Genomic DNA, 22,576 nt, shown 5'->3' with positions numbered 1-22,576 from the left:
TTTAATGGTTTGCAGCTGCTAAAAAAAGACAGCATGCAGTAATGTGCAATAAGAAATTAAATGCAGCAATATAAAAACAGAAGAATGAGCTCTTGTTTCATGTAAATGGCTATGTTAACTACTAATCATTCTGCCAACTTTTAAAATCAGCTGTCGTAACTGCAGTTTCTCTACCAAACCCTATCAGTTACACCACCAAGCCCTAAACTACAGTAACTATAAAATGGAAACCCCTGCTCCTTCAACTGCAACTGCAAGATACCATGCGTGGGATGATGATATTAAACAACAAAACAAAGCATACTTTTTATGTACCCATTTTTAAATAAACTCTTGTAACACCATGTAACATTCAAGTACTCAAGCAGCAACTGATCAATTATCATTTTTATTAAGACTTTCAACGATTTCCCTCTCTGTAAAACCACGCTTCATTTGAAAACTTTAACAATTATTTTTCATACATTTTTTCCTGCTGCTTCTCTAAGAAATAAAATACAACAAAAATCCTTGGTCTGTTTTGTAGTTGGTCCATCCACATTAAACCCACTCTTTTGCATGCCTGGTAGTCTTCACAAAAACACATTGCTGCGTTTAGACGGCTTCATGACCGAGGCTTAATGTGTGTCTGAAGAAAATCACTTTCAAGTCTCTCTTGTCATCTTCATCCTCTCGCTTCATCATCTCTCAAAGGAATCCAATATATTATCAAGGAATGTTCCTAGTTGTGGTAGAGGTTTCAATATACAATTTCAAAATTAGCACAGCTAAAACCACCAAAGCAAAATACAATTGCTTAAGGAAAAGCAAGAATTTTTAAGAAATTAAAACAACTTCAGTGTTTTTAGTTCATAAATTCATCTACTGGGCGGCCTTGCTGCACTGCAGAGCAAAGTCCAAAGACATGCTGGTAGGTTAATTTGCTTCAGGAAAATCTTGGCTCTGTTGTGTGTGTGAGCATGTCTGTGTGTGCCCTGAGACAGACTGGCATCCCATCCAGTGTGTACCCTGCTTTGAATATTTTGCTTGCTGGGATAAGCTCCAGCTTCTCTGCAACACTGAAGCAGTTAGAAAATGGACGTAAATCCATCTACTATCAGAAAGCCACATATTCCTAGTAAGGAACAGGAGCTTTAGAAACACAGGGTGCAAGGAGAGCTATACACTAGATGTGACCACAGTCCATCACACAGTGCACCTGCAAAGGGACAATTTAGAGACTCCAATTAACCTGGATAATATGGCATTGGATGCTGGGAGACACCCCAAGCTACCACAGGGGGATCACACTTTTCACACAATCGGTGAATTATTCTAGAACTAGACCCACCATGCCGCCCTATTATGTAGACTACAAGGTCAAAATCCAAGATCAGAAAACACTTATAAAATGTAACAAAATATAAAAATCTTTCTTTTCCTTAAACTGTGAAGTTCTGCAATGGCAGTAATTACTTGTAATGACATGGAACAATTAAGATAATACACTTATAATATATAACCATAACTTTCTGTTGTATACAATATGACAAAAGACTTCTTTTGACTAACAAGAACCCTGTGTGACAAAGAGCAGTCCTCATATTTTGGTTTTACAACACACCAAGTTCACATTCTAACTGTGCACTTGAAATGTATTTCAAGTCACTCCATTTTAATAACAACAAGAAAGCCTTATGTGGTTCTGAAGGATATATTTTTAAAAGAAACAGATTACCCCATAATATTTGAACAAACTAAAGGGTTTGTCGAAGATGAACCAACTGAGGAAGAGAATCCTTGCAGTGACAAGACTTCAGTTGCCCTTGAGCATAAATAAAAACAGCTCAAGATCTTAACACAGGTTTTAAAAAAGTAATCCACCTAACTTGCTTCCCACTTTCCTACTTTACCTAGAGTCTATGGATTCCTTCAGGCACAGCTTCAAAATTATCAGAAGAAAGAAGTTTTCTTTTATTTGAGTATTTTAGTAGTGACTTTCAAAGATATCGGCATGACCCTGATATAGTCTAATTACCCAGGAAGGCATAATATCATAACATAGGCAACGTTTACATTTTGCATCGCAATTCCACTCTCATAAAGATATTTTGGTATCGAATGCAGTGCACACCTGAGCATCTGGCCCACTATTTCCTTATACGTTCTAGAGGAATACAAGATGACTGTGTTTCACAGACCAGCCCTCTTCTCTGACTGCAAATGCAGTTTTAGCCACAAAATATAGTCATTTGTGGAACACATATAGTCAGATGTCCTGTGCCAATTTATTGCAATCCAAAAACTGCCAAAAATGGGGAGGTCACTTTTTCCCCTGGAGCATACATAATTCATAAATAAGAGGCATGTATATTAAGTGTCAACTGGAATTTGATCGAAGCCTCGTGCTGGTATTTAGGTATTGTCTCATAGGAAAATAATCTAAATGACAACATTACACATTTCTTTGTAAAATGGTAGATATCCCTCATTGCAAGACTTGGAAGTGTTCAGGTCTAGCCCCAAAATTGAAAACAATGACGTGTCAGTTCAAATATATATACAGTTCAAACATATATACAGTATATATGCAAGACAATCAAAAGTACAATCTGCTTGAGCGAACCTTTTACAAAACCCAGAACAAAAATAATTAAGTAAAGTGATTATCCAAAAGTGCATCAACAGGCACAGCAGTGAGGATGAATCCTTTTGTGCTTTCCCCATTTTTTTTTCTTTCTGGGATACCATTTACTGTAATCCTAGGAGCAAATCTTAAGACATCTATTAAAAGAGGCACGTGTAAAGCATGACCATATAAGCCTTTTTCATGGCATGGAAGCTTTTGTTGTTTTCAGCAGCCCTATGGCCAGGATTCCACAGGATTTCAGAGAGCTCCCTAAACTGGAGACAGAGATGGAGTGGAGAGCGCAGGAGCAGGTGAGCTTTCACAGGCGTCCGGGTTTAGATGTTGTCGTACATGTGGAGGGTTCGCTCCAGCTGCTGCCCCACGCGCTGGTAGAAGGCGATCTGCTGCCTCAGGTAGGCCTGCATCATCTCCTTGAAGTCCACGGCCCGCCTATCATGAAAGTGGTTCATTTCAGCCTGCAGGGCAAAGCCCACCACACGGCAGCGTTTCCGGATCCCATCCGCTTCCTCCTGGTCCATCTTGCCCTCATCGCTCATCCGCTGGCTCTCTTTCACCTTTGCAAAAGCACCTGGGGACACATAAGACAGGGGAGGTCAGGGTGGTTCACTATTCTTTTGTGAAAACGTACCATATGGTAATTGTCAAATCATAAGCCTCCAGTGAACTGACACAGTTTTTTTCTACTTATCAGCAGTTTGTGTAAAGGGCTCTGGCCCAGACAAAGTCAAAATAGATTCTCTGTCTCTGAGGCACTATCTCATAATCTTGAAACAGTTTCTACTTTCGGTGAAATTATTACAACAGTTCTTACCTAGATTGAAGAGACAAAACGATGGAAAAACTTGCACATGAGCAACTAAGTGCAGTGCACTGTGCATGCAAATCGACGTTTTTCGCTAGCGGGGGCTCAGATAAATTAAGTAATAAAACTCAATTCACAAGCAATTATCTGCTCCAGAGGCTAATTCTGTTAGACGCAGCAGATACTGAGTTTTGTCCTGAAAACCTGACAGGTGACAGTTGTGCTCTTGATAAAAATGTTCAACTGGAGAACAGCCAGAAGGCAAATGTTCATTTTTTTTCTACACCTTTTTTTTTATGGAGAGATGCATCATGTTATCATATGATCACCTGCAAATTCTCTCTTGGGTACATTGAACAGATTAGTGCAGGGTGGTGGTGAAGTAATTCAAATTGTTTATAACAGTATAAGTCAGGAAAACTTTCTGGATAAAAAGTGCTTGACTTAATAAACACACCTAAGCATATGTGGCCAAGATTTGTGGAACTAGCAGCTAAGATTTGGCAAAAGGTAATGAAATGGGAGAAAACATTTTTCCTTAACTAGCATTAAAACAGTTAGCTCCTGTCCATTCATACAAATAGCAGCTGTAGCTTCTGTTCAAGACCTGACATTTTTCTTGTAATACCTTTATGCAAATCATTTCAGTTTTGTTTTTAAAGAATGACTCAGATTGACAGTATTTTTCACCAATTCTTGTTTTCAGGACCACAGAACTACAGATTTGTTTATTTTGGCCGATTCAAGAGTAAGAGATGAATGGTGTATTATGTATGGAAAATCTGTTGCATTGGTTTCATTCTGAAAATCATTTAGAAACAAAATAAGTTATAGCTTAGTGGTCCCTGAGCACTCTTCATTTTATCCAATGGCAACAAATAAGAGAGACCTTTCAAGTCTTAGAGAAGCCAGAGCATTCAAAGTGACAAAAACAAATGTTGCTTTGACTGAACAATAAACCCAGCTAATTACAAATAGAACGATGTTATCTGTACCCATTTATTGTGTTGTTCTTTAAAACCCTCAGATTTACATCTGATAACAGGTCAGGAATCTACTTATTTCCGTACAACTGGACATGTGTTATGAAAACAAGAAGCAGTTGTCTGGAAGATCTGCTTCTCATGTTCAGCTTGAAGTGGGAGCTGAGGGGGAGCTGAAGAACATGCATTGGTATGTGGTTTCATTTGCATCCCTATGCAAACAGCTGACTCCAATATGGAGAGAGTCTGTGTGGAGACAGTTAACCCTTCCAGAGCTGAACACATTTATCACTATGAATAGAAAGATCATACAAAAACAGTATGATGGAAAAAAAGCTTCGCGTCCGGAATGTTTCCAATCTGATTTGTTTTTTTAAATAGGCAGGGCTCAATGTGAAAGCAATACCAAGACTACTCAATCACTCAGAAATGTTAGTGGTCTATCATGACTGTTTTAGCACAATGCAATTTTTTTCCTCATTCAACAGATCAAAATGTCCAAAAAGGGTCACCTTTTCACTACAATGTAACATTTATCAAAACAAAGCTAGTGTATCAAGGTCAAATGGTTCTGTTGGATTTTAACGCAGTGAGTGCAGAGTAACCTTCCTGTTTGTAGCAAAGCAAGGCTCTGCAAAGCACTAAATAATATAGCACAATAAATGTACTCTGTGCAACTCCGTCAAACATTAATTTTTTTCAGATGTTTCTTACTAAAGAATGGACAGATGCATACGTCATTTTTCCCATAATGTTCATTGTTAATAATTGAAGGCTCCCATATTACAGGAATTATGCAGCATTTTGCACTGTTTCTTGGTGAACAAAAAAAACATGATTTTACACATTTTTACCACCAAACACCACTTCACTCCCTAAATCAGTAAATTAAATGTGTAGTTTTTCATAGCACAAATAATTGGGTACTGTTAGTTTACTCTTTCCTGCTTCCTGAAGCACTTTAATATAAAAATGATTTTATAGCCAATGAACTGTAGTAGCCCAGTATTACAGTAGGTATTAATACAATGTTGTAATAGTGTTTAAATACATTCAATGGATTTGACCTAGATTAATGTATTGCTTTCACATGCGGAGACTGTGCTTAACCAGACAGCATGCAGAAAAAAGGAAAACAAATATTTTCAATCTCTCACTGTCCCATGGGTCACATTTCAAGAGGTATGTGAGTATTGCACAACTGTTCTACTGTCCAAACCAGTGTAGATGTAAGAACAAAATCTAATCTAAAATCACTTCAAGAAAACATTTTCATAGCCTTTGGTTAATACTGGACACAGTTTCTATTACAACAATGATAAAGTGCAGTCAGTGTATGTCTGTTTTCATGTTGATGCTGCAATGTCAATCTTTGAACTCTATCCATGAACACATTACCAGTGCAACTATAAAAAAAGATAATGTATTCTAAATAAAAACTGTCAACGTAAAACAACCTTTGTGAACTAGTATGAGTACTAAGTGCATTCTTTAGAAAAGAGTATTTTCCAGTTGAAGTCTAATTCTCTTCAATCATGCAGCGTTTATTTTTTCTGAATTTACCTGAACATGAATTTACCTGAACCTGAACATCTATTTTAAAGAAGCACCACTTTCCAAAGCACACAAACCTCATAAGACTGAAAAAGAGTTGCTACTGTGTTTTGTACAACATTAGACCTCATTACGAATGATAGTCATACATGTACTTTCAGTTAAGTTACCACAAAGGACTGATTTGAATTAAAGTCCATTTGTTAAAATGTTAAAACTCTTTTTGTTTCACTAGACACTTGTCACAGTTCTTATTTTTTCTATCTTGTATTGTCCAGTGGCTTTGTTTGAAATGGCTACCACAACAACCACAATTCAAGTAATTTAAGCCAGCGCAGCAGACAGATTTCCCTAATGAACCAATGAACAGGACCTTTGTCATGTCCGAGCATTAGACATAATGTTTTTATGAGAGACCCTCTTTCCAACTGTTTTTTTCCACTTGCTCTCCAGACACCAATCTGTACTATTAGCAGTATTCAGAAGTGTAAACGTTCACAGCTACTATTTGAATACAAAATTCCACAGTTCAAATTGATTTCCCCTGGGTAAAAGGGCTAGACATTAGCCGTTTGCTTACAAACAATTCTAGACATTTATATGCAGTATTTAAGTGAATTTTATCCCTGAGAAGCTGCCCAGTACATGTGGCAAATGAAGCAGGCCAAGCTTCTGAGGCAAGAGGTCTACAACAAAGAATCTGGCAACTCTCGGGGATCATAAAGCTGTGAAGTCAGACACAGCGCTAAAAGAAAGACCATGGAACAAAAAGGTCATCTTCTGTCAGAAGACAAACGAGGCTTGTGATCTCAATGCCAATGACGGACAGCGGGGAAGTGGGAACGGACATCCGCACCAAGCACTGCGAAGAGCTCAGAATCGAGTGAAAATCACACCCGCTGCCTTCTCAGACTTTTAATACAAGAACATTGTTACTGAAGCAACCCATCCATGCCCCTTTTAGTTCAGTTGCCTGTGACAGTTTTCTGACTATCTGACTAAGCTGCTTTAGATTGTAAAAGGGGAAAGGTAACCTCACATTAATTAGCAAATATTACTTTCATTTTCTTACGCCTGGTGCCTGGACATTGAATAAACAAACTTTTAATTAGTTTTCTGGTACCCCATTTTCTAAATATACATATTACTCACGGATTTTATTTTACCTTACACTGGCTGCCGTCGCATCATACAGGTGGGGCTACACTTTGGTGGTGGTGGTGGAGGGGAGTCCCTGTTGTCTGCAATGCGTTTTGAGTGGAGTGTCCAGAAAAGTGCTACTGTATACAAGTGTCACGATTATTTGTTGTTTCTGTTGATAGTGCAGGAGGTGTTGAGCAATAAACATGTTGTATGTGAAAGCTGTAAAGGGATTTTATAATCAATCTTTCTTGATCTGGCAGCTTCATTTAAGTTTTTTTTCTCATTGAGAAAATTAGAATGAGAATTATTTACTAAAGTGACAATATACATAATTATAATACAGTATAACTAAATACCAAGGTTAGTACACTTACTGAATATGTAAGAGGCATTCCAAAAAGTACTTTTTATTGCTTAACAAATAATTAATTATACTGCTAACTAGGAAGACCAGACTTAAAGGGAGATGTACACCATATGTCAAATCCTTTAATATGAAAAAGCAATTATATCCCACACAAGATAACCCTTGCTTATGTGTTTTTTAAAAAAGAATTACAGGTAAACAGTGGATTTAACAAACGTTGCCAATTGCAGCACTGCAGTTAGCACCAACTTTTATCCGACATTTCATTTTTATAACATCAGATGCTTGTATTTTTGTCACTGTCATTGAACGAAGCCTGACACCAATACAATACTCTTCAGTTATCTAGCTTTAAATGTTTCAACAACGCATCCTGAAGAACAGAATTATAACAAAGTTAAACTTATGCATGTAAGAAAATGTAATGGTAATGTCCACTTCCATCAAGTGTTTTTAATGTCTTTTTTAAAATACAGATACAACTAAAAAAAAGTAAAGGCCATGTGATCATTCTTTACACAGCCTGGTTGGAATTCCTAAGTCTGCAGAGTTTAAAATTGAGCTCATTAGTAGGAATCACAGCTGTATGGAGTAATGTATGGAGAAACCATCCTAAAGACCTGACAATCTTTCTTGTCAAATATTAAAACACATAAATCACTCGATTAAAGAAATGGGACTGGTCTCTTGGGATTATGTCAGAATACACAAGTCTTATTAATGGGTTCTTAGACCAACTGAACTATATGTTATTATAGCATCAGGAAATTAAAAAAGGATTTGATGCCTATTAACAGCAGAGCAAGACATCTTAAAACCCAGATCCATGTGTCCAGTGGGCCAAATAATAGGTAATTGAGATCCATACTTGATGACTCTAAAATGCTTTGGCTTTCAGAGTTTTATTGCATGAACACAAATGTTAAAAAGTTACATTATTTCCTGGAAAATGGACACATTTATCGCTCAAGTATTTGGAGGACTACTGCATCATCAAAAAGAGACACTCCTTCCTGACACTGGATGCTTTTGTTAATAATGATTTAAATGTGTACTTTTGTATTCTAGTACAGACTGAAAGAATAGCATTCCACTCTACTTTCAAAACAGCAATCTAATATTTTAGAAGCCAAAACATGATCTGTAGAAAACTGCAAATCAGTCTCTGATATTTGCAATATTCTGATTTTGTATGTACTTCTCTCAAGTGCGACGTGTATATAATATTATTATTTCAGTACGATTTGTAACTGGTTGCTCATGTAGAAAATGATTAAATCCTGAATTTTTGTAATGCCTCTTTTAGGATTTCCCCTCTTTTAGCGCAATTGTGTATAAAATGGTTGTAACATAAATTTTGAATATAAATATTAGAATCTCTGCCAGGTAGCAGAGATCTGTGGCAAAGGAATGGCTGGGAGAAGCTGAAGTGGCATCCTTCCTTGCAGACTAAGAGATCAAAACCAGGGAGTCTGTGAATGTTATACAAGCCAAGGCAAGAAAAGAGCTAAACATAAACTGACAAAAGTAAAACACTAAAGATAAACTTTCTTGTTTTTGGGACACTTTGTATATAAAAAGTTTAGACTCAAACAAAAGGTTTTTGTTGTATGAGGCGGCATCGAGAGATGAGAAAACATTTTTATTTTATAGAATTGCACCTGCTAAATATTTCAAAATCAGAAAACTCTAAAATAAATGGTTGTTCATTATTGAATTCCGTTTTACTGCTCAGGATTAAAACCTACAAATGTCTTCTTCAAGGCCCCTTTATAATATCCTACAATCATGGCAATAATTTCACCCCTTCCATCTTAAAAAAAAAAAAACTTGAAAGCAGGCTGCCTTTAAACATAAATTCTGTCTGAGCTATGTACTGTATAAGTCACCTTGGATGTGAGTTAAAACAGAAGAGTGTGTTAATGGCTGATATCCCTGCTTTTTAATTTTGTCTCGATGTACTGTGATAATTCTTGTGCAACATGTATCTGCTTCTGGGAAAGCAATCCTGGGTTATTTATAACCAAAGGGAAAAGAAAGAAAAACCACTGTATCAACCCCCTGCTACTATACTAATATCCCCATAGGAGGATTTACAGATGGAAAATTTGTTAGACAGACGTTTCCTTTACTAGTGAGTTTTGTTTTTCCTTTTTAACTGAGAGATGGAAATACTTGTCTTTTTGTGCCAAGAATTTCTCACACATCAAAGTACCAATTAATTTTAGAAAGCATCAGGAAACAATTACCAAAATATCAGGTGATTTGTAAAGTAGGCCCCCTTGTATTGCTATACTTCACAACAGGAGAGCCTGCTAAAGAGTAACTGCAATACTATTTCTATATTTCATGGTTAGAAAGAATCAGCATTGATGAGTGTATTTTAAATCACAATAAAAGTAAAATGTACACAGAAACTTGTAAAACCATTTTACATCACAAAATAGATTACATTTCCAGGTATACGCGGCACCATGTTCTGCAATTCAGAGGCAAAAAAAATAGTCATTACTGTGACTAGTCAACAGGAACGACTGTATCATGTTGCAAATCATGTGCAACTCAAATTCAAGTTTGCCACAACATGGCACCTTACAGTACTTTCACAAAGTTCCTGATTTTGTTCTTAATTCTAAATTTGTATTTTTTTTTATTTTGTTACTGAGATTTAATAACCGGTCCGAGAAATTGGGACTGCAGTTCCCCTTTAAAAGCTTTCTCGATTTTCAAAAATACAGTATACACCTATATAGATAATCTGATTGTACTGAAGATATTAAGGTCTAATTTGGTACTCTGTAAAATATTATTTAGTGTCACACATCATATAGTTGTAAACATAGGCAGGTCTGTATATTGGAGAAGAGACATTTTTGCTTAATTCATTTGCCTTTGCATTCTCTTAAATCCCCTATGTACTAACCACAATATGGGGAGTCTGACATGCAGAGTATCCAAGTATAGTGCACAAAAATGCAACCAGCATAACTAATGGGCCAGTAAAGGATATTTCTAAACTAACCTCAATTACTGTACAAAAGCCCTGTGAGTTTTTATTAAATTTAATTAACATCTAGTAATCTTAAATTGTACTGTTTCTCTTTCATGGTATCAGATTTTCTGCAGATGGTTTTAGCTGAAAAGGCACTAAAATATGTGTATTTTCAAATTGGATAAATTAAAGACGTGCTAACTACTGTGTGATGACATGTTGTCCTGTTAAGGATGTATCTGCCTTGAGCCCTATATGTTCAGTATTTGTTCTGGGCTGCTGTGACCCCTGTTGGGAATAAGTAGCTTTCTGAAAAAAAGTAGCTTTCTTGGAGAGAAGAGCTGCCAATTGCAAAGATGGGAGGCTATGGTGTACTAGAGGATAGATTTTACTTTAAAAGTAAAAAAGTACTATTTATGTACTGTGGCATGAACTTGTTCTTATGATTTTGTAGTATATTCTCATTAAATTAATATACTGTTTCTGGAGTTTACGTGTTAGGTCCCATAAATGCTAAGGGCAGCAATTATTTAGGCATGCCTTTTTTCTTCAGAACAGTTCCCTTCTTCAGTGATGACGTACAATCTGACACTGAGCACGTCAGTCTGTGGGTGTATGCAGATGGGTAAGAAGGGCAACACCCCAGACAAAGTTTCTCTTCAGAGGTACACAGTCAACAAGGAAACTAGAAGGAAGGGCAGCTATTGAAATAAGAGTGCAACAATACATGCTGGCTTGAATTCATATCAGGGGTGAAGTCAGAAAATTCTGTTAATCAGAGCACCAAATTAAAATTTTAGATTTTTTTTTCTTTTTGACCAATGGCAACAACCAGCAAATTAAAACTTGCAAAAATATTAGTGTCATAAGAGGTAGATTCAATCTAAAACAGGGTTATTCACCATGTATTGTCAGACCTAAAAGGATCAAACATGCTATCCATGTTTGAGCCACTTGGACAACCATTAAGGACGCTGAACACTATGATCATGAGTTTGGGCCTGGGTCATGTCACTAGCCGACTGGGACTATGAGAAGGATTCTCCATGTCGCAGCACACAATTGATGACCCACTAAAGGTAGAGTGCCTTTATCAGCTAGGGCTCTTGCAACACTACTACCACTGCATCCTGCCCAACTTTAGCTGCGATTGTAATCCTGACCTGTAAACGGCACAAAACATGTTCAATTTATGTTGCAGGTTGCAAAAAAGAAATACTGGACAATTAAAACAGATTCACAGCAGATACAGGGTGTGGATTGTGCCTCTCCTCCAATTGGTATTGAAGCCAAGATACAAGCATGTGTCACCCGTGACGTGTTCAAAGACAAGACAAGACAAGGGATGGTTCAAAGGTGGGTGGGTCAGAGGAGTCTGCCTACACTTATTCATCTCCTGGTTGCAGGATTTGAAGTTGCAAGTTAAGACATGAAAAACACACAAATAGCTACTCCAAATCAGGACGGAATAGGAAAAATAATTAGCAATTCTAAATTTTAAAAATACCTTATTAGAGCATAAAACATCCTACCAGTAGAAATGTGTAAAAACACATAACTGTTTTGCCATGTTCTAGAAAAGACACTGCCTTTCAGCACAACACAACACTGCAGGAAAAAAAATATTACTTAAGATCACAACCCTTCTCCTAATAGTATTCAGCAAGTTAAGTCTATAATGCCATTGATGTTTGTTCCAAGAAACAACAGCATATGAAAGGTATCTAATGAGACACAAACATTAAGCTGATTTTGCTCTTCTTGGTCCAAATGAAACAATGATTAAGAACATCTGCCAGCTGTTTTTTCCCCACTTATCTTAGTGAATCATCATTTTTGTTTAGTACTTTGCTCAATATCTGCAGTATTTCTTAGTAAATAAGCCACATCCTCTCGCACACAAAATATTTTTAATGTGAACTGGCAGTATTGGCATACACTTGGTCTAGGCCAGTTCTACAAAATTGTTTGTATACTTTAGGAAACAATTAAGATGTGGAAATCATGATAGTTTTCCCACGAAGCCAGATAATTGTCAAAGAAACATTTTAACTTCAAATTGTGACACAGTCTATCTATCAAATATGACTAAATTTCTTTTTTAAATTTATTTCTTAAAACACTGAATTAATACAATTGTATTGGAACTATTTATATCAAGAAAGAATAAAAGAACCATGGAATTAATAATTTTAATGATTAGAAAGAAAGCAACTGTTCTTTGTCTTCATGACCTGTCTGTTAGATGACATGTAACACAGGACTCTCCTGTGACAGGGCCTCTGGCTGATTATCGGTCTTTTTTTGGTTAATGTTTTACAGTTCAATAATGAATCATTCACTTGTTTTTCACTCTTCCTGGGGAAATACATCCATATATTATTTAAAACACTTTATCCAATACAGGGTCATGGGGGAACCGGAGCCTATCAAAGCTGGCAATTGACGCAAGGCAATGTAATATGCTGTAGGCTATTAATCAGACTAGTTTTTAATTCAAACTTGCTGTCTTTCGAACTACAGACTCTTAACCCATATAGGTTAACTGCAGATATTAATTGCATATATGCTCATACATGTCACTCATATAGGTTCATTGTAGAACAAATTATTCACTTTATTTGATCAATGTAAACAAAAAAAAGCTACAAAAAATGCAACAATTTTCACTCTACAGCAAAAATATTGGATCTCAACATCCAATATTGGAAAACAGTTCTGGTTAAATCCATTATTTTGTTTTATACCCATCAAATCTTTTTCTAACCAATTCTTCCAATTAAACCTATCCCAGCATGCAATGGGCACAAGGTGCACCAGGGACAGGGCACCAGTCCATCTCAGGGAAGACAGACACAGACATGTACACACTCACACTAGGGAGGATTTTCCCAGAATCCAATTAACCCTCTAGTATGTCTTTAAACCAGGGGTGCCCAACATTTTCACTTGCCAGCCCAGCGCGATCTACCAGTGTGAATTTGAAGCTCTGATATAGGAAAAACAGACTGTGGCACATCAGTACAATAACGATACCCATCACTAAAATGAAAGCAAATAAAAGCAAGTGGCACATGATACAGTGAACAAGTAATGTTCCCCATTTTAGAAAAAAGAATATCCTAACTTAATGTGAGCATTGGCACTGAGAAGCTTAGTTACTTTTACTTTTTGAACATGTGACACTGCTGATCATGTCGATGACATTTTTACTTTGTCCCTGCAGCTCGACATTCAGCTTATTCAGCAGTTCAATCAAGTCTGTGAGGAATGCTAAATCCAGAAGCCACTGGTCATCCTCTAATTGGGCTTATTCACCATACAGACAATGGTACAGACAACATGAGAAACTCTGCGATTTCAGGCAACAGCTGTCTGAACCTCGCCAAAAATGTTTGTTTTTGAAATCTCCAAACAGCAAGCCAGCAGCCTCAGCAAATGTTTTTTTTTTAACTTCTCGTTCCCTGAATTACTTTTTCACTAATTTTTCTAATTTTCTTTTTTCGTAACTCACTTGTAGCGGGAAAGGCCACTTCATATGTTTTGTGGCCAGTTTTAAAATGTTGTTCTATATCTCCCTTTATCGCGTAGATGCTAGCATTGCAGATTTGAATGCGATAGTACAAAAAAATAATCATGCTCCCATTCCTTGTGGTACCGGTAAGTTTTCGGTCTCTTTGCTTCATCATTTTTGCTCAAACACTACAGCTATCAAATAGGCAATCAAACTGTGGGACTCGTGCGGCAATAACCAAGAGAATGTTCTTGAGTAGCACATTCAACACTCTTTATTTACGAAGATCCTGTAGCCTCCCCCCCCCCCCCCAGTGTCAGCCAGCACTTAGGGAATAGAAGGAACAAGTAATAGGTTTATTCCATGCTGAAAAAAAAAAGAAAGAGAACACAACGTTTCGGCCGTGGAGCCTTCTTCAAGTGTCAAATATGATGTTCATGATGATGATGATGATGTAAATATGATGTTCATAATATTTTATTAACTTTAATCTCCTGCAAAGTACTTTTTCCAATACATATTATAATTGCTAATTTGTGTGTCTTTCTCTTAACATGTTATGATCAAATGTTCAAAAGTATGGATAATTAATGGACAGATCTACAACTACCTAAAATTGTTGGAAGCCTTACAGTCCAGATCTGCAGAAATCACATTTTTAAAATAGGAATTATGCATTTGCATTAGCTGTTAAGAAAATGAAAATTAGGCTATATATATACACATTTCTGCTTCCAGTGTGCATGGGACAGGTCAACAATTCATTAAGTGTATAACAAAAAGATGCAGAATTACTTGCTTGGCCTCTCACTGCTTGAGATAATGTTCTATCTTTCTATCTATGTAGAGCTCAGACAATGAGAAATGGAACCTGAGACTGAAGAGTCTCACCTAATGGTCTAAAACAATAGTGAGCCAGTAAACATCTCCATGGTAACATTAACAAGCACCCGTAGACAGCTATGTGGAGGTGGACGAACAGGAAAAGTAGGTTAACCAGACCCTAACCTGTGACTTAATAAACGAGGTCTATGGCATATAAATTTAAAAGGCAGCAGCCTCTGGCAATAACTTTTTTGGATACTGGCTTTTTTATCATTTCTATAACTGGGAGGAAGGTTCAGTAATTATTGTATGCTTATATTACTATAAAGTTTCACTGCTCATGTTGGCCATCCATTTGCAGACTGGACTGCCAGCACATTAATAATAATAATTAGAATAACTGCTTACACCTATATAGTGCTTTTCTGGACACTCCACTCAAAGCACTTTACAGGTAATGTGGACTCCCCTCCAACACCACCAATGTGCAGCCCCACCTGGATGATGCGACAGCAGCCATAGTGCGCCAGAACGCTCACCACACATCAGCTATCAGTGGGGAGGAGAGCAGAGTAATGAAGCCAATTCATAGATATATCTATTATACAGTTTCATCTATCACTTAAGTTAGAACATTTGTACAGCTCCACCGTACATGTTCAAACATTTGAATTGTTCCATATACTGTAGTTTATTCAGCAGGATTCCCAGCAAAAGCCATCTCAGGTCACAACAAAGACATTTCTTAAATGCTTGTGAACCCAGTTTCACAAGCCAAGCTTAATTGGTGCTGTGTCAAGGCTGGGAAGCTGCCACTACCCCTTGGAGCTTTCAAGACAGGGATTGAAAAATTCATCTTAGCAAAGGCCTCAATAAATTGTGATGAAGTGCTTCTGCGATGACATAAAGTTTGAACTTGCCATACGTTTATTAATCATTTATAAAGTGCACATGAAGCTTTCTTATATAAAGCACTGGTGTCTATCTTCTATACATTAGATAAAGAGTGGTTTCTAAGCAATTTGTTATCGTAACTACAGTATTCTCCACTCCAAAACTAGTAGAATTCTAAGATTCACCCAGTCTCATTGCAATAAAGGTAAGAAGGACACGTTACCTGGGATGCATTTTTGTAGGTGTTAAATCAACTTCAACCATTAAATATAGCCAGAAACCTATTTGCATTCCTGACTTGCCATTTTACAAAAAAACATGATAAAAGTGACTCCACAAGCAGTTTCAATGTTATATTTAGATGCATCTGCTAGCTTTTAGCACTATGCACAAAGAGAAACAAGTCAAAATAAGTGGCATGAGGCTAGAACAGGGAGCTGTATCAGCTCACACTGGCTGCAAAGTTCCAGTTTAAATTAATTTAAAATTCAATTCCACACAAAGATGCAGAATTGTTACAGTTTCAGATGTTAAACCTTTTGTGTGTAAGACACCTGACACCTTCTTCAGGTGAGTTACAACAGTGTGTCAGTGTAACTGCCAAAATGTTGCATATTGTTCTTTGTTTCTACTTGTCAGCATGGAAGTACTGTAGCTTTTACATTTTCCTTTATAACTACATACCATTGAACATAGCTGACACTAGACACTTCAAAGTAACATTAGAAAATTTAAGCCATTCTTAGGAGCTTAAATGAATTTAGTAAATACCCAGCACACCTATTAGGTAGGTGTGAGAAAAGAATGAGAGAAAATCTCAAATTAAACCATGATGTTCAAGATTTAAAAATCATTTATGGTATAATGAAACATTTTAATAATTTTGTTCATGACCAGACATCTAGTTTAATCACTAGATGCCCTTTAATTTCAAAAGTTTTGGCTCACATAATAATGTCTAATTGCTTCTCAAGCAGTTCTAACAGAACATGCTGATCACTTCAGTTTTTAAGTAGAGAATGTATTGCATTATGCATCATCCATTTTTCACTTGAATACAAATTATTTTGCAAGAAACATTATTATTCACTCATTTAAGTTCAAAAAGCACTTCTAAATATTGTTTTTTATTTTAATTAGAAGATTTTTAAGTTGGTATCAATGATTTTCATCACCCTTACTCCTCTGATTTTTTCATTAAACAGTGTGGTCCATGACCAGTAACTGCAAGAGCAAGGTATGTGGTTTATGCTAAGAAGATCACAAAACAAAGAATGAATATCTTCTATAAAATGTATTATACAACTAAGTTTCATAACTTTCTGCCTTTTGAATATTTAATTACACCATGGATTACAACTTTTAAAATATTCTTTAAGCCTCAAAATTGAATTATTTTACTGCTGTTATCAGTACTGAAACTAAACAAGACTGGGCCTCATCTATTTTAAGATGGGAGACATCCAAGCAAAACTAACATGCCGTTGTAAGTGGTGTGAGTGGACCAATACGTGGCACTCTTTTCTCTGTACCACAATTTCCAAGCAATTGTCCTAGTTGTGGTGACTGGGTACACTAAGCTGTAGCAGATGCCATCTGTTTGATTAAACTTTAATGAATATGTGGTCATTTAAATGGTTAATAAGAGGGGTGGGGTGTTAACTCTTGTGTCCTGTGCCACTCTAGGCTTTCACAATTTGGCATCTTTAAAGTTTCCCCTCAATTTAATTAGTGATCCAATTTCTCACTCTGAATCTGATTTTCTGTGTAGTGGAGCTGCTGGGTCATAATAGTGACCATGTGTCAACCAGGTGGGTGATGCACTAGTGTTGGATGAAGCAATTCCCTTCCTATATTTAAAGCACTTTGGGACCATTTTTGATGAAAGCTCTATATAAATGCAGTGAACTATATTAATAGTGTTTACAACAAATGTTCAGGAGGGATTACAACAGCTAAATTCAATCAGACTGGGCTATCAGTAATTTGCAAATCAATCCTGGCATTATTTCCTCACCTAAACATTTTAAATATTATCCCTTTCTCACCCTAGCATGCATCTTTTGCATCCCACTTCCAATCCATCTCCACCTTTACAGCTGCCCCTTGGTCATGCCTCACTCTGCATGGGGGTCCTAGCCTCCTCATCCTATGGCCAGGGGGTTAGCCCTCAACCAAATAGGTTAAGCCACATTTTGAATAAACCACTCCATAATCCTTTCAGTACACTTAATTATTGGTTGCTGTTATTCCTCGTAAATTGTTTGAAGAACTCACATTTGAAATGGCGCACTTGAGAACAATCTCAGTGGTGCTGGAATAACAAAAGGTGAGGTCTTACCTTTCTGGAGGTGAATAATGTCTGGGAAATTGGAGAGCAGTCCCTGGTACAGCGAGAGCTTGTCCAGCATGTGGAAGAGGTCATTTTTGGGCTGCTCTGCAAACATCTCCCCAATGGTCTCATATGTGCGGCCCGTGTGGGAAATAGCATTGTTGAGGGCATCGGAGCTGTAGGGAGGATCAAGGGTGAAGGCCTGGCTGACAGACTGGAAGGCATTGCCCAGTTTCTGGAACTCCTTCCTGAAGCCGCCCACATGTTTGCGCACCAACTCGGAGGCCACATGGGTGAGCTGCATTACACTATCGTCCATTTTCTTGGTGAATGTCTTGAAGGAGTCCACCCTCTCTTCCACGTCCTGCAAGTCCTGGTGCTCACTGGGGATCTGAAAGGTGAGCAGGAAGGTGGCACCCACCATCTCATCCTTCTCGGCCCGTCGCTTGCCCAACTTCCACTGCTTGTCATCCGCACACATAAGGAAGTGCTCAAAGCCCTCATACTGGGAGAGAACTGGGTGACTGGTCATGTGATCCATCCACAGAATCAGCCTCCTTTTGCGTTTCTCAATAAAATCCTCTTCAAACCGTCCTGTGGCCTGCTTTTCCGGCAGGTGGGGCACAGATATTACTGTGAATTTGTGTAGAAGCCGGTTGTAGAGCCAGTCAAAGTGCTTGTAGCGGCGGTAGACAGGCCTACCTGTGTGGCTAGGTGTCACCCTATAGGAGATGTAGGTCTTGATGCCCTTGAACTTTGTCTGCTTTGTGGGGTCCTCAATAGAACAAGAAAAGGGCCTGGGATTAGCCTTCCACTGGGGGCCTTTCGAGCCCATCTCAATGCAGTACGTCTCCGCAATCTTGGACATCATGGGCACATCTCCAAGCACAAAGGCCTCAACGCCAGAGCGGACAAAACTGGAGAACCGGTTGAGATTTCTGCCCACCACGCTTCCCTTCCTGGAGCTGGAAATGCTGTCCTGTCTCTCCATGGGGGGTTTGGGTCGATAGTGGACATTGGGATTTGAATGGGGCGTTTGGTGAGCATGTCCATTAGCGCCATATCCTCGCCGAGTCTCCTCGTCCTCCACTACTGTGGAAGTATCGTCCCAATCATCCCAGTCATCGTCATCATCTTCCTCATAGCTCCCCAGATGGTAGGAGGTATGATGAGCAGAATCGAAGTAGGAAGAGTTATTGCTGGGTGAGCTTGCAGGGCTGACTGAGTAGTCTGTTAGATTGGAATTGGTCCGGGGTCTTACGATTTCAACATAAGAGGCTGGGAAGAGACCTCGTTCCCCTCTACTGTTTTGGCCTTGAAGCCAGCCGTCTAAGGAGTTCTCATCAAAAATAATCAGTTCTTCATTCTCCTGGATGCTGATCTCTTCCTTATTTTCACTCTGGAAGGTGTAAAGTGCCTTAGCTTTCAAGGACATTTTGGTTGATGCTTATGCCTCCTGATAATCTGAAAAGTCAATTTGATTTTAAAGTTACTTTTTCCTCATGCAACAGATCGCCATTTTAGTCTACTTTCACTTACCAACTCAACATTCCTTTTCAACCCAAATCCTTTTTTAATTCAATGGAAGTCTTCGGTCACTGTCAAACAATAGCTGTTGCTCTGTATTAGATAAAAAAAGACGTTTCCTACCCCTCAGCTGAAATGTACCGATTTCAACATTACAAAGGACGGGATATCTATTTTTAATGTAGCTGAAATGGCTACAAAACTAGCAAGTGACTCGTGTAGCTAACAATTAGTAAAAATACGGAGCGATTGTTCCGCTATTTGTTTACAAGAGACAACAGTGTATTTAAGACTGAAACCATGCAACTACCCAACGTCTCCGCCTCTGTAGAAAACCATGCAGCCTATTATAAATACCTGTCGGTTTAAATGTGTCATTAACACTTTTTCAATATCACAAAAAGTAAAAAGGGATATTTCTAGCAGATCAATCTCTGCCTCTTTGACCAGTGCTAATTGAATTGCTGAATCTAAAATTTAACAATCAGAATTAACATACAATAATCACAACAGTAATCCAAAACATACAAGGTGTTCCGATATTAATGTAGTTAACATTTTAACAATAATCGTGCGAAGTTTCTTCCTTTTTTGCCACCTGCAATGACACCACGTAAACTATTTTTTATACTGCGGTAAAAAAAACTTGATTGACCTCATAACCGCACAACAATCCTTGAAATAAGTGCATGCTAAAACTTTTTCCCACCAACGTCTCTATGAAATCTTTCGACGAGTACACAAATCACACCAAATCATTTGGTTACCACATCCCTACGAAGATTATTTTTTTAAAAAACGTAAACGAATCCGAGAGAAGACCTCATTTTACCTGATATCATATTAGAAAACTCAATTAAGATCACTAAATGACATGCTAGAAATTTCATAACCCTGAAATATTACTACACTGCACTATTCCCATGTTACTGTAAACCTAACCTCTCTTGAAACCCAGCTTCCGCTTCAAATATTTATTGATCTTCAACCTTTACTTCAAGCAGATTAACAGCAGTTGTCAGGACATCCAGTTATTTGACTTCCAATTGGGGAAAAAGATATCCCTAAAATTTTCAAAAAGTTCCAGTTTCATCTATGAAATGATGAGCCGATATAGGAAAATTGTTGCTAAAAAGTTTTTTTTCTTCACATATCATCAGTGCATAGGCTTTAATCTTAGAAACAGGCTTTAAAATAAAGTTGTAGTCCGGCTGAAAACGTCCAACGCACTCTTCAAAAGCAGTTTAAATCCCAGCTGTGTGAAGAAAAACAACAGGTCAAAACACTACCTCAACATTTCGTTCCAGCAAGAAAACAAAGTGTCTTGGCAGGAAAACATTTTTTTTTCTAAAGGGAGAAAGATGAGTAATGAATACGACCTAGTGCATTGTGGGCTCGATCCACATTCCTTTGTAATCTTGATCCCTTTTCGAAGGAGAAAACACTTCTTTAATACCGGTTTCTTAAATTATGAATTTAAGTCCGTTCGTATTTCCTCTATATCCTTCAGTATTGTGCACGCATGTGGAGAATGTATCAAGGAATCATATTTCTTAGCAGCGATTCTTCGGCTGTCTAACAATGTAACTCTTTCCATGACGTGTGGGCTCGGACAATCGGGAAAGTTTTCATCTGCGATTTGTTTTCTTCGGAATATAGAAATTAAGATCTTCAATGCCCCCTACCGGCCAAAGTATGCACATGTCGTTATATTAATTTTAGAATGAGTTTTTGGCCGCAAGTTCACTTTTTACAATCATAATACACGTTTCGCTATGCAAAAAAATAAACGTAGCTTTAACTTAAGTCAATACTCAGAGAATATATATTATATTAATTAAATATCCAGACTGCAAATATTATTTAAACAAAACGTACAGTCGTCACAGGGTTTTGAAAGTGAAGAGAAACAGCATCTACAAGCGACAGATTTGTTATTGTATTTACATCATGGAGGACTACTTTGTAAATAGAGCTGGTATAAATGTCTGGTTAATATATCTTGTTTGTGGTGGGCCAATCAATAACCGCTCTTAAAGTTGGACTGTGGAATAAAGAGCCACGACATTTCAAGCATTAGTTATTAATTATCCTACTGGTCTTGAATTTAAAAAGAAAAACATTTTACCGTGGATAGTTGCTCCGTTGTGAATTTACCCAATATTATTTTCTATTACACGTTTCAATATGAAAACCAAGCGATACTTTGCATATGATAAAATACTCATAACTACATAAGTTAGCCATATATGGTATATTCTACAACAATGCTGTGCACGGTTAGAAAATGGTTCATGTTGTATTAAGTGTATTATGTTTTGCACCTGCCTGCAAAGTAAATTTCCCATCTCGACCAATAAAGGAAGTGCTTTTGCCATATGACCGTGTTTCAACGTAGGTGTAGTACTTGGTCGTCCAGCAATGGCATGACGATGCTCCCGATATGAGGATTTACGTATATCTGCGCTGTTTCTGCACAGATTTCTCAGCAACTCTGACCACAGTCGGCGTCCGCGTTAACACAGACAGGAGGACGTCATCAGGTCAAGCATCTGAAGTTTGCCCAGCTCAATACAAAGGCAAAAAGCACAACTGATGTCTCTTTAAAAATCTTAACTTGTGTTGAGTAATTATCTATGGCAACATATTATGTGTTTTTTGTGTGTTCACTCTTCTTTTTGGGATACCTTTTCTTGTATTATTTAATTTTCAATCAAATTTGAAAAAACAGCCCGCTCTACCGCGCAGTTTCTCCACAGCTCCTGCTCTGCGGCAGCCGCTGACGATGAGGTGAGCAGGTATCTGCTTTCCATCTGCTAGCGCCACCTAGGCGGGGGGTGTGAATTACCTGCGAGTTACGGTGTGAACATTCCCTTCAATTCCGAACTGCGCATTGCTCTCTGAAATACTGTCAGAAATTGTACGTATATGTATACCTATGCACTGTTTCAATGTGTATTTAGCAATATATGCAAAATATGAAACATGTTGTAAATGGTTCTACGCAGTTTAAT

The 22,576-nt window shown here is 37.6% G+C and overlaps 1 protein-coding gene across 2 annotated transcripts; it reads right to left on the bottom strand.

Annotated features, from left to right (window-relative positions):
* Positions 1–346: 346 nt before the first annotated feature.
* On the bottom strand, positions 347–22,027 carry snx33 (sorting nexin 33). Of its 2 annotated transcripts, none has more exons than XM_088920933.1 (3): positions 21,691–22,027; positions 18,045–20,817; positions 347–3,197 (listed from the first exon to the last, which is right to left on the bottom strand). In XM_088920933.1, the coding sequence occupies exons 2-3, from the start codon at positions 19,468–19,470 to the stop codon at positions 2,944–2,946; spliced, it is 1,680 nt and encodes a 559-aa protein (XP_088777059.1). In that variant the 5' UTR covers positions 19,471–20,817; positions 21,691–22,027; the 3' UTR covers positions 347–2,943. The 2 variants fall into 2 exon arrangements, with proteins under 2 accessions (XP_088777059.1, XP_088777060.1); XM_088920934.1 differs by lacking the exon at positions 21,691–22,027 and adding an exon at positions 20,942–21,088.
* Between the last annotated feature and the right edge of the window lie 549 nt (positions 22,028–22,576).

The sequence above is a fragment of the Atractosteus spatula genome, chromosome 7 (genome assembly GCF_055471065.1).
Source record: "Atractosteus spatula isolate fAtrSpa1 chromosome 7, fAtrSpa1.hap1, whole genome shotgun sequence".
NCBI lineage: Eukaryota > Metazoa > Chordata > Actinopteri > Semionotiformes > Lepisosteidae > Atractosteus > Atractosteus spatula.
The sequence above is the reverse complement of the archived record's forward strand: the minus strand, read 5'-3'. Positions and strand labels throughout refer to the sequence as shown.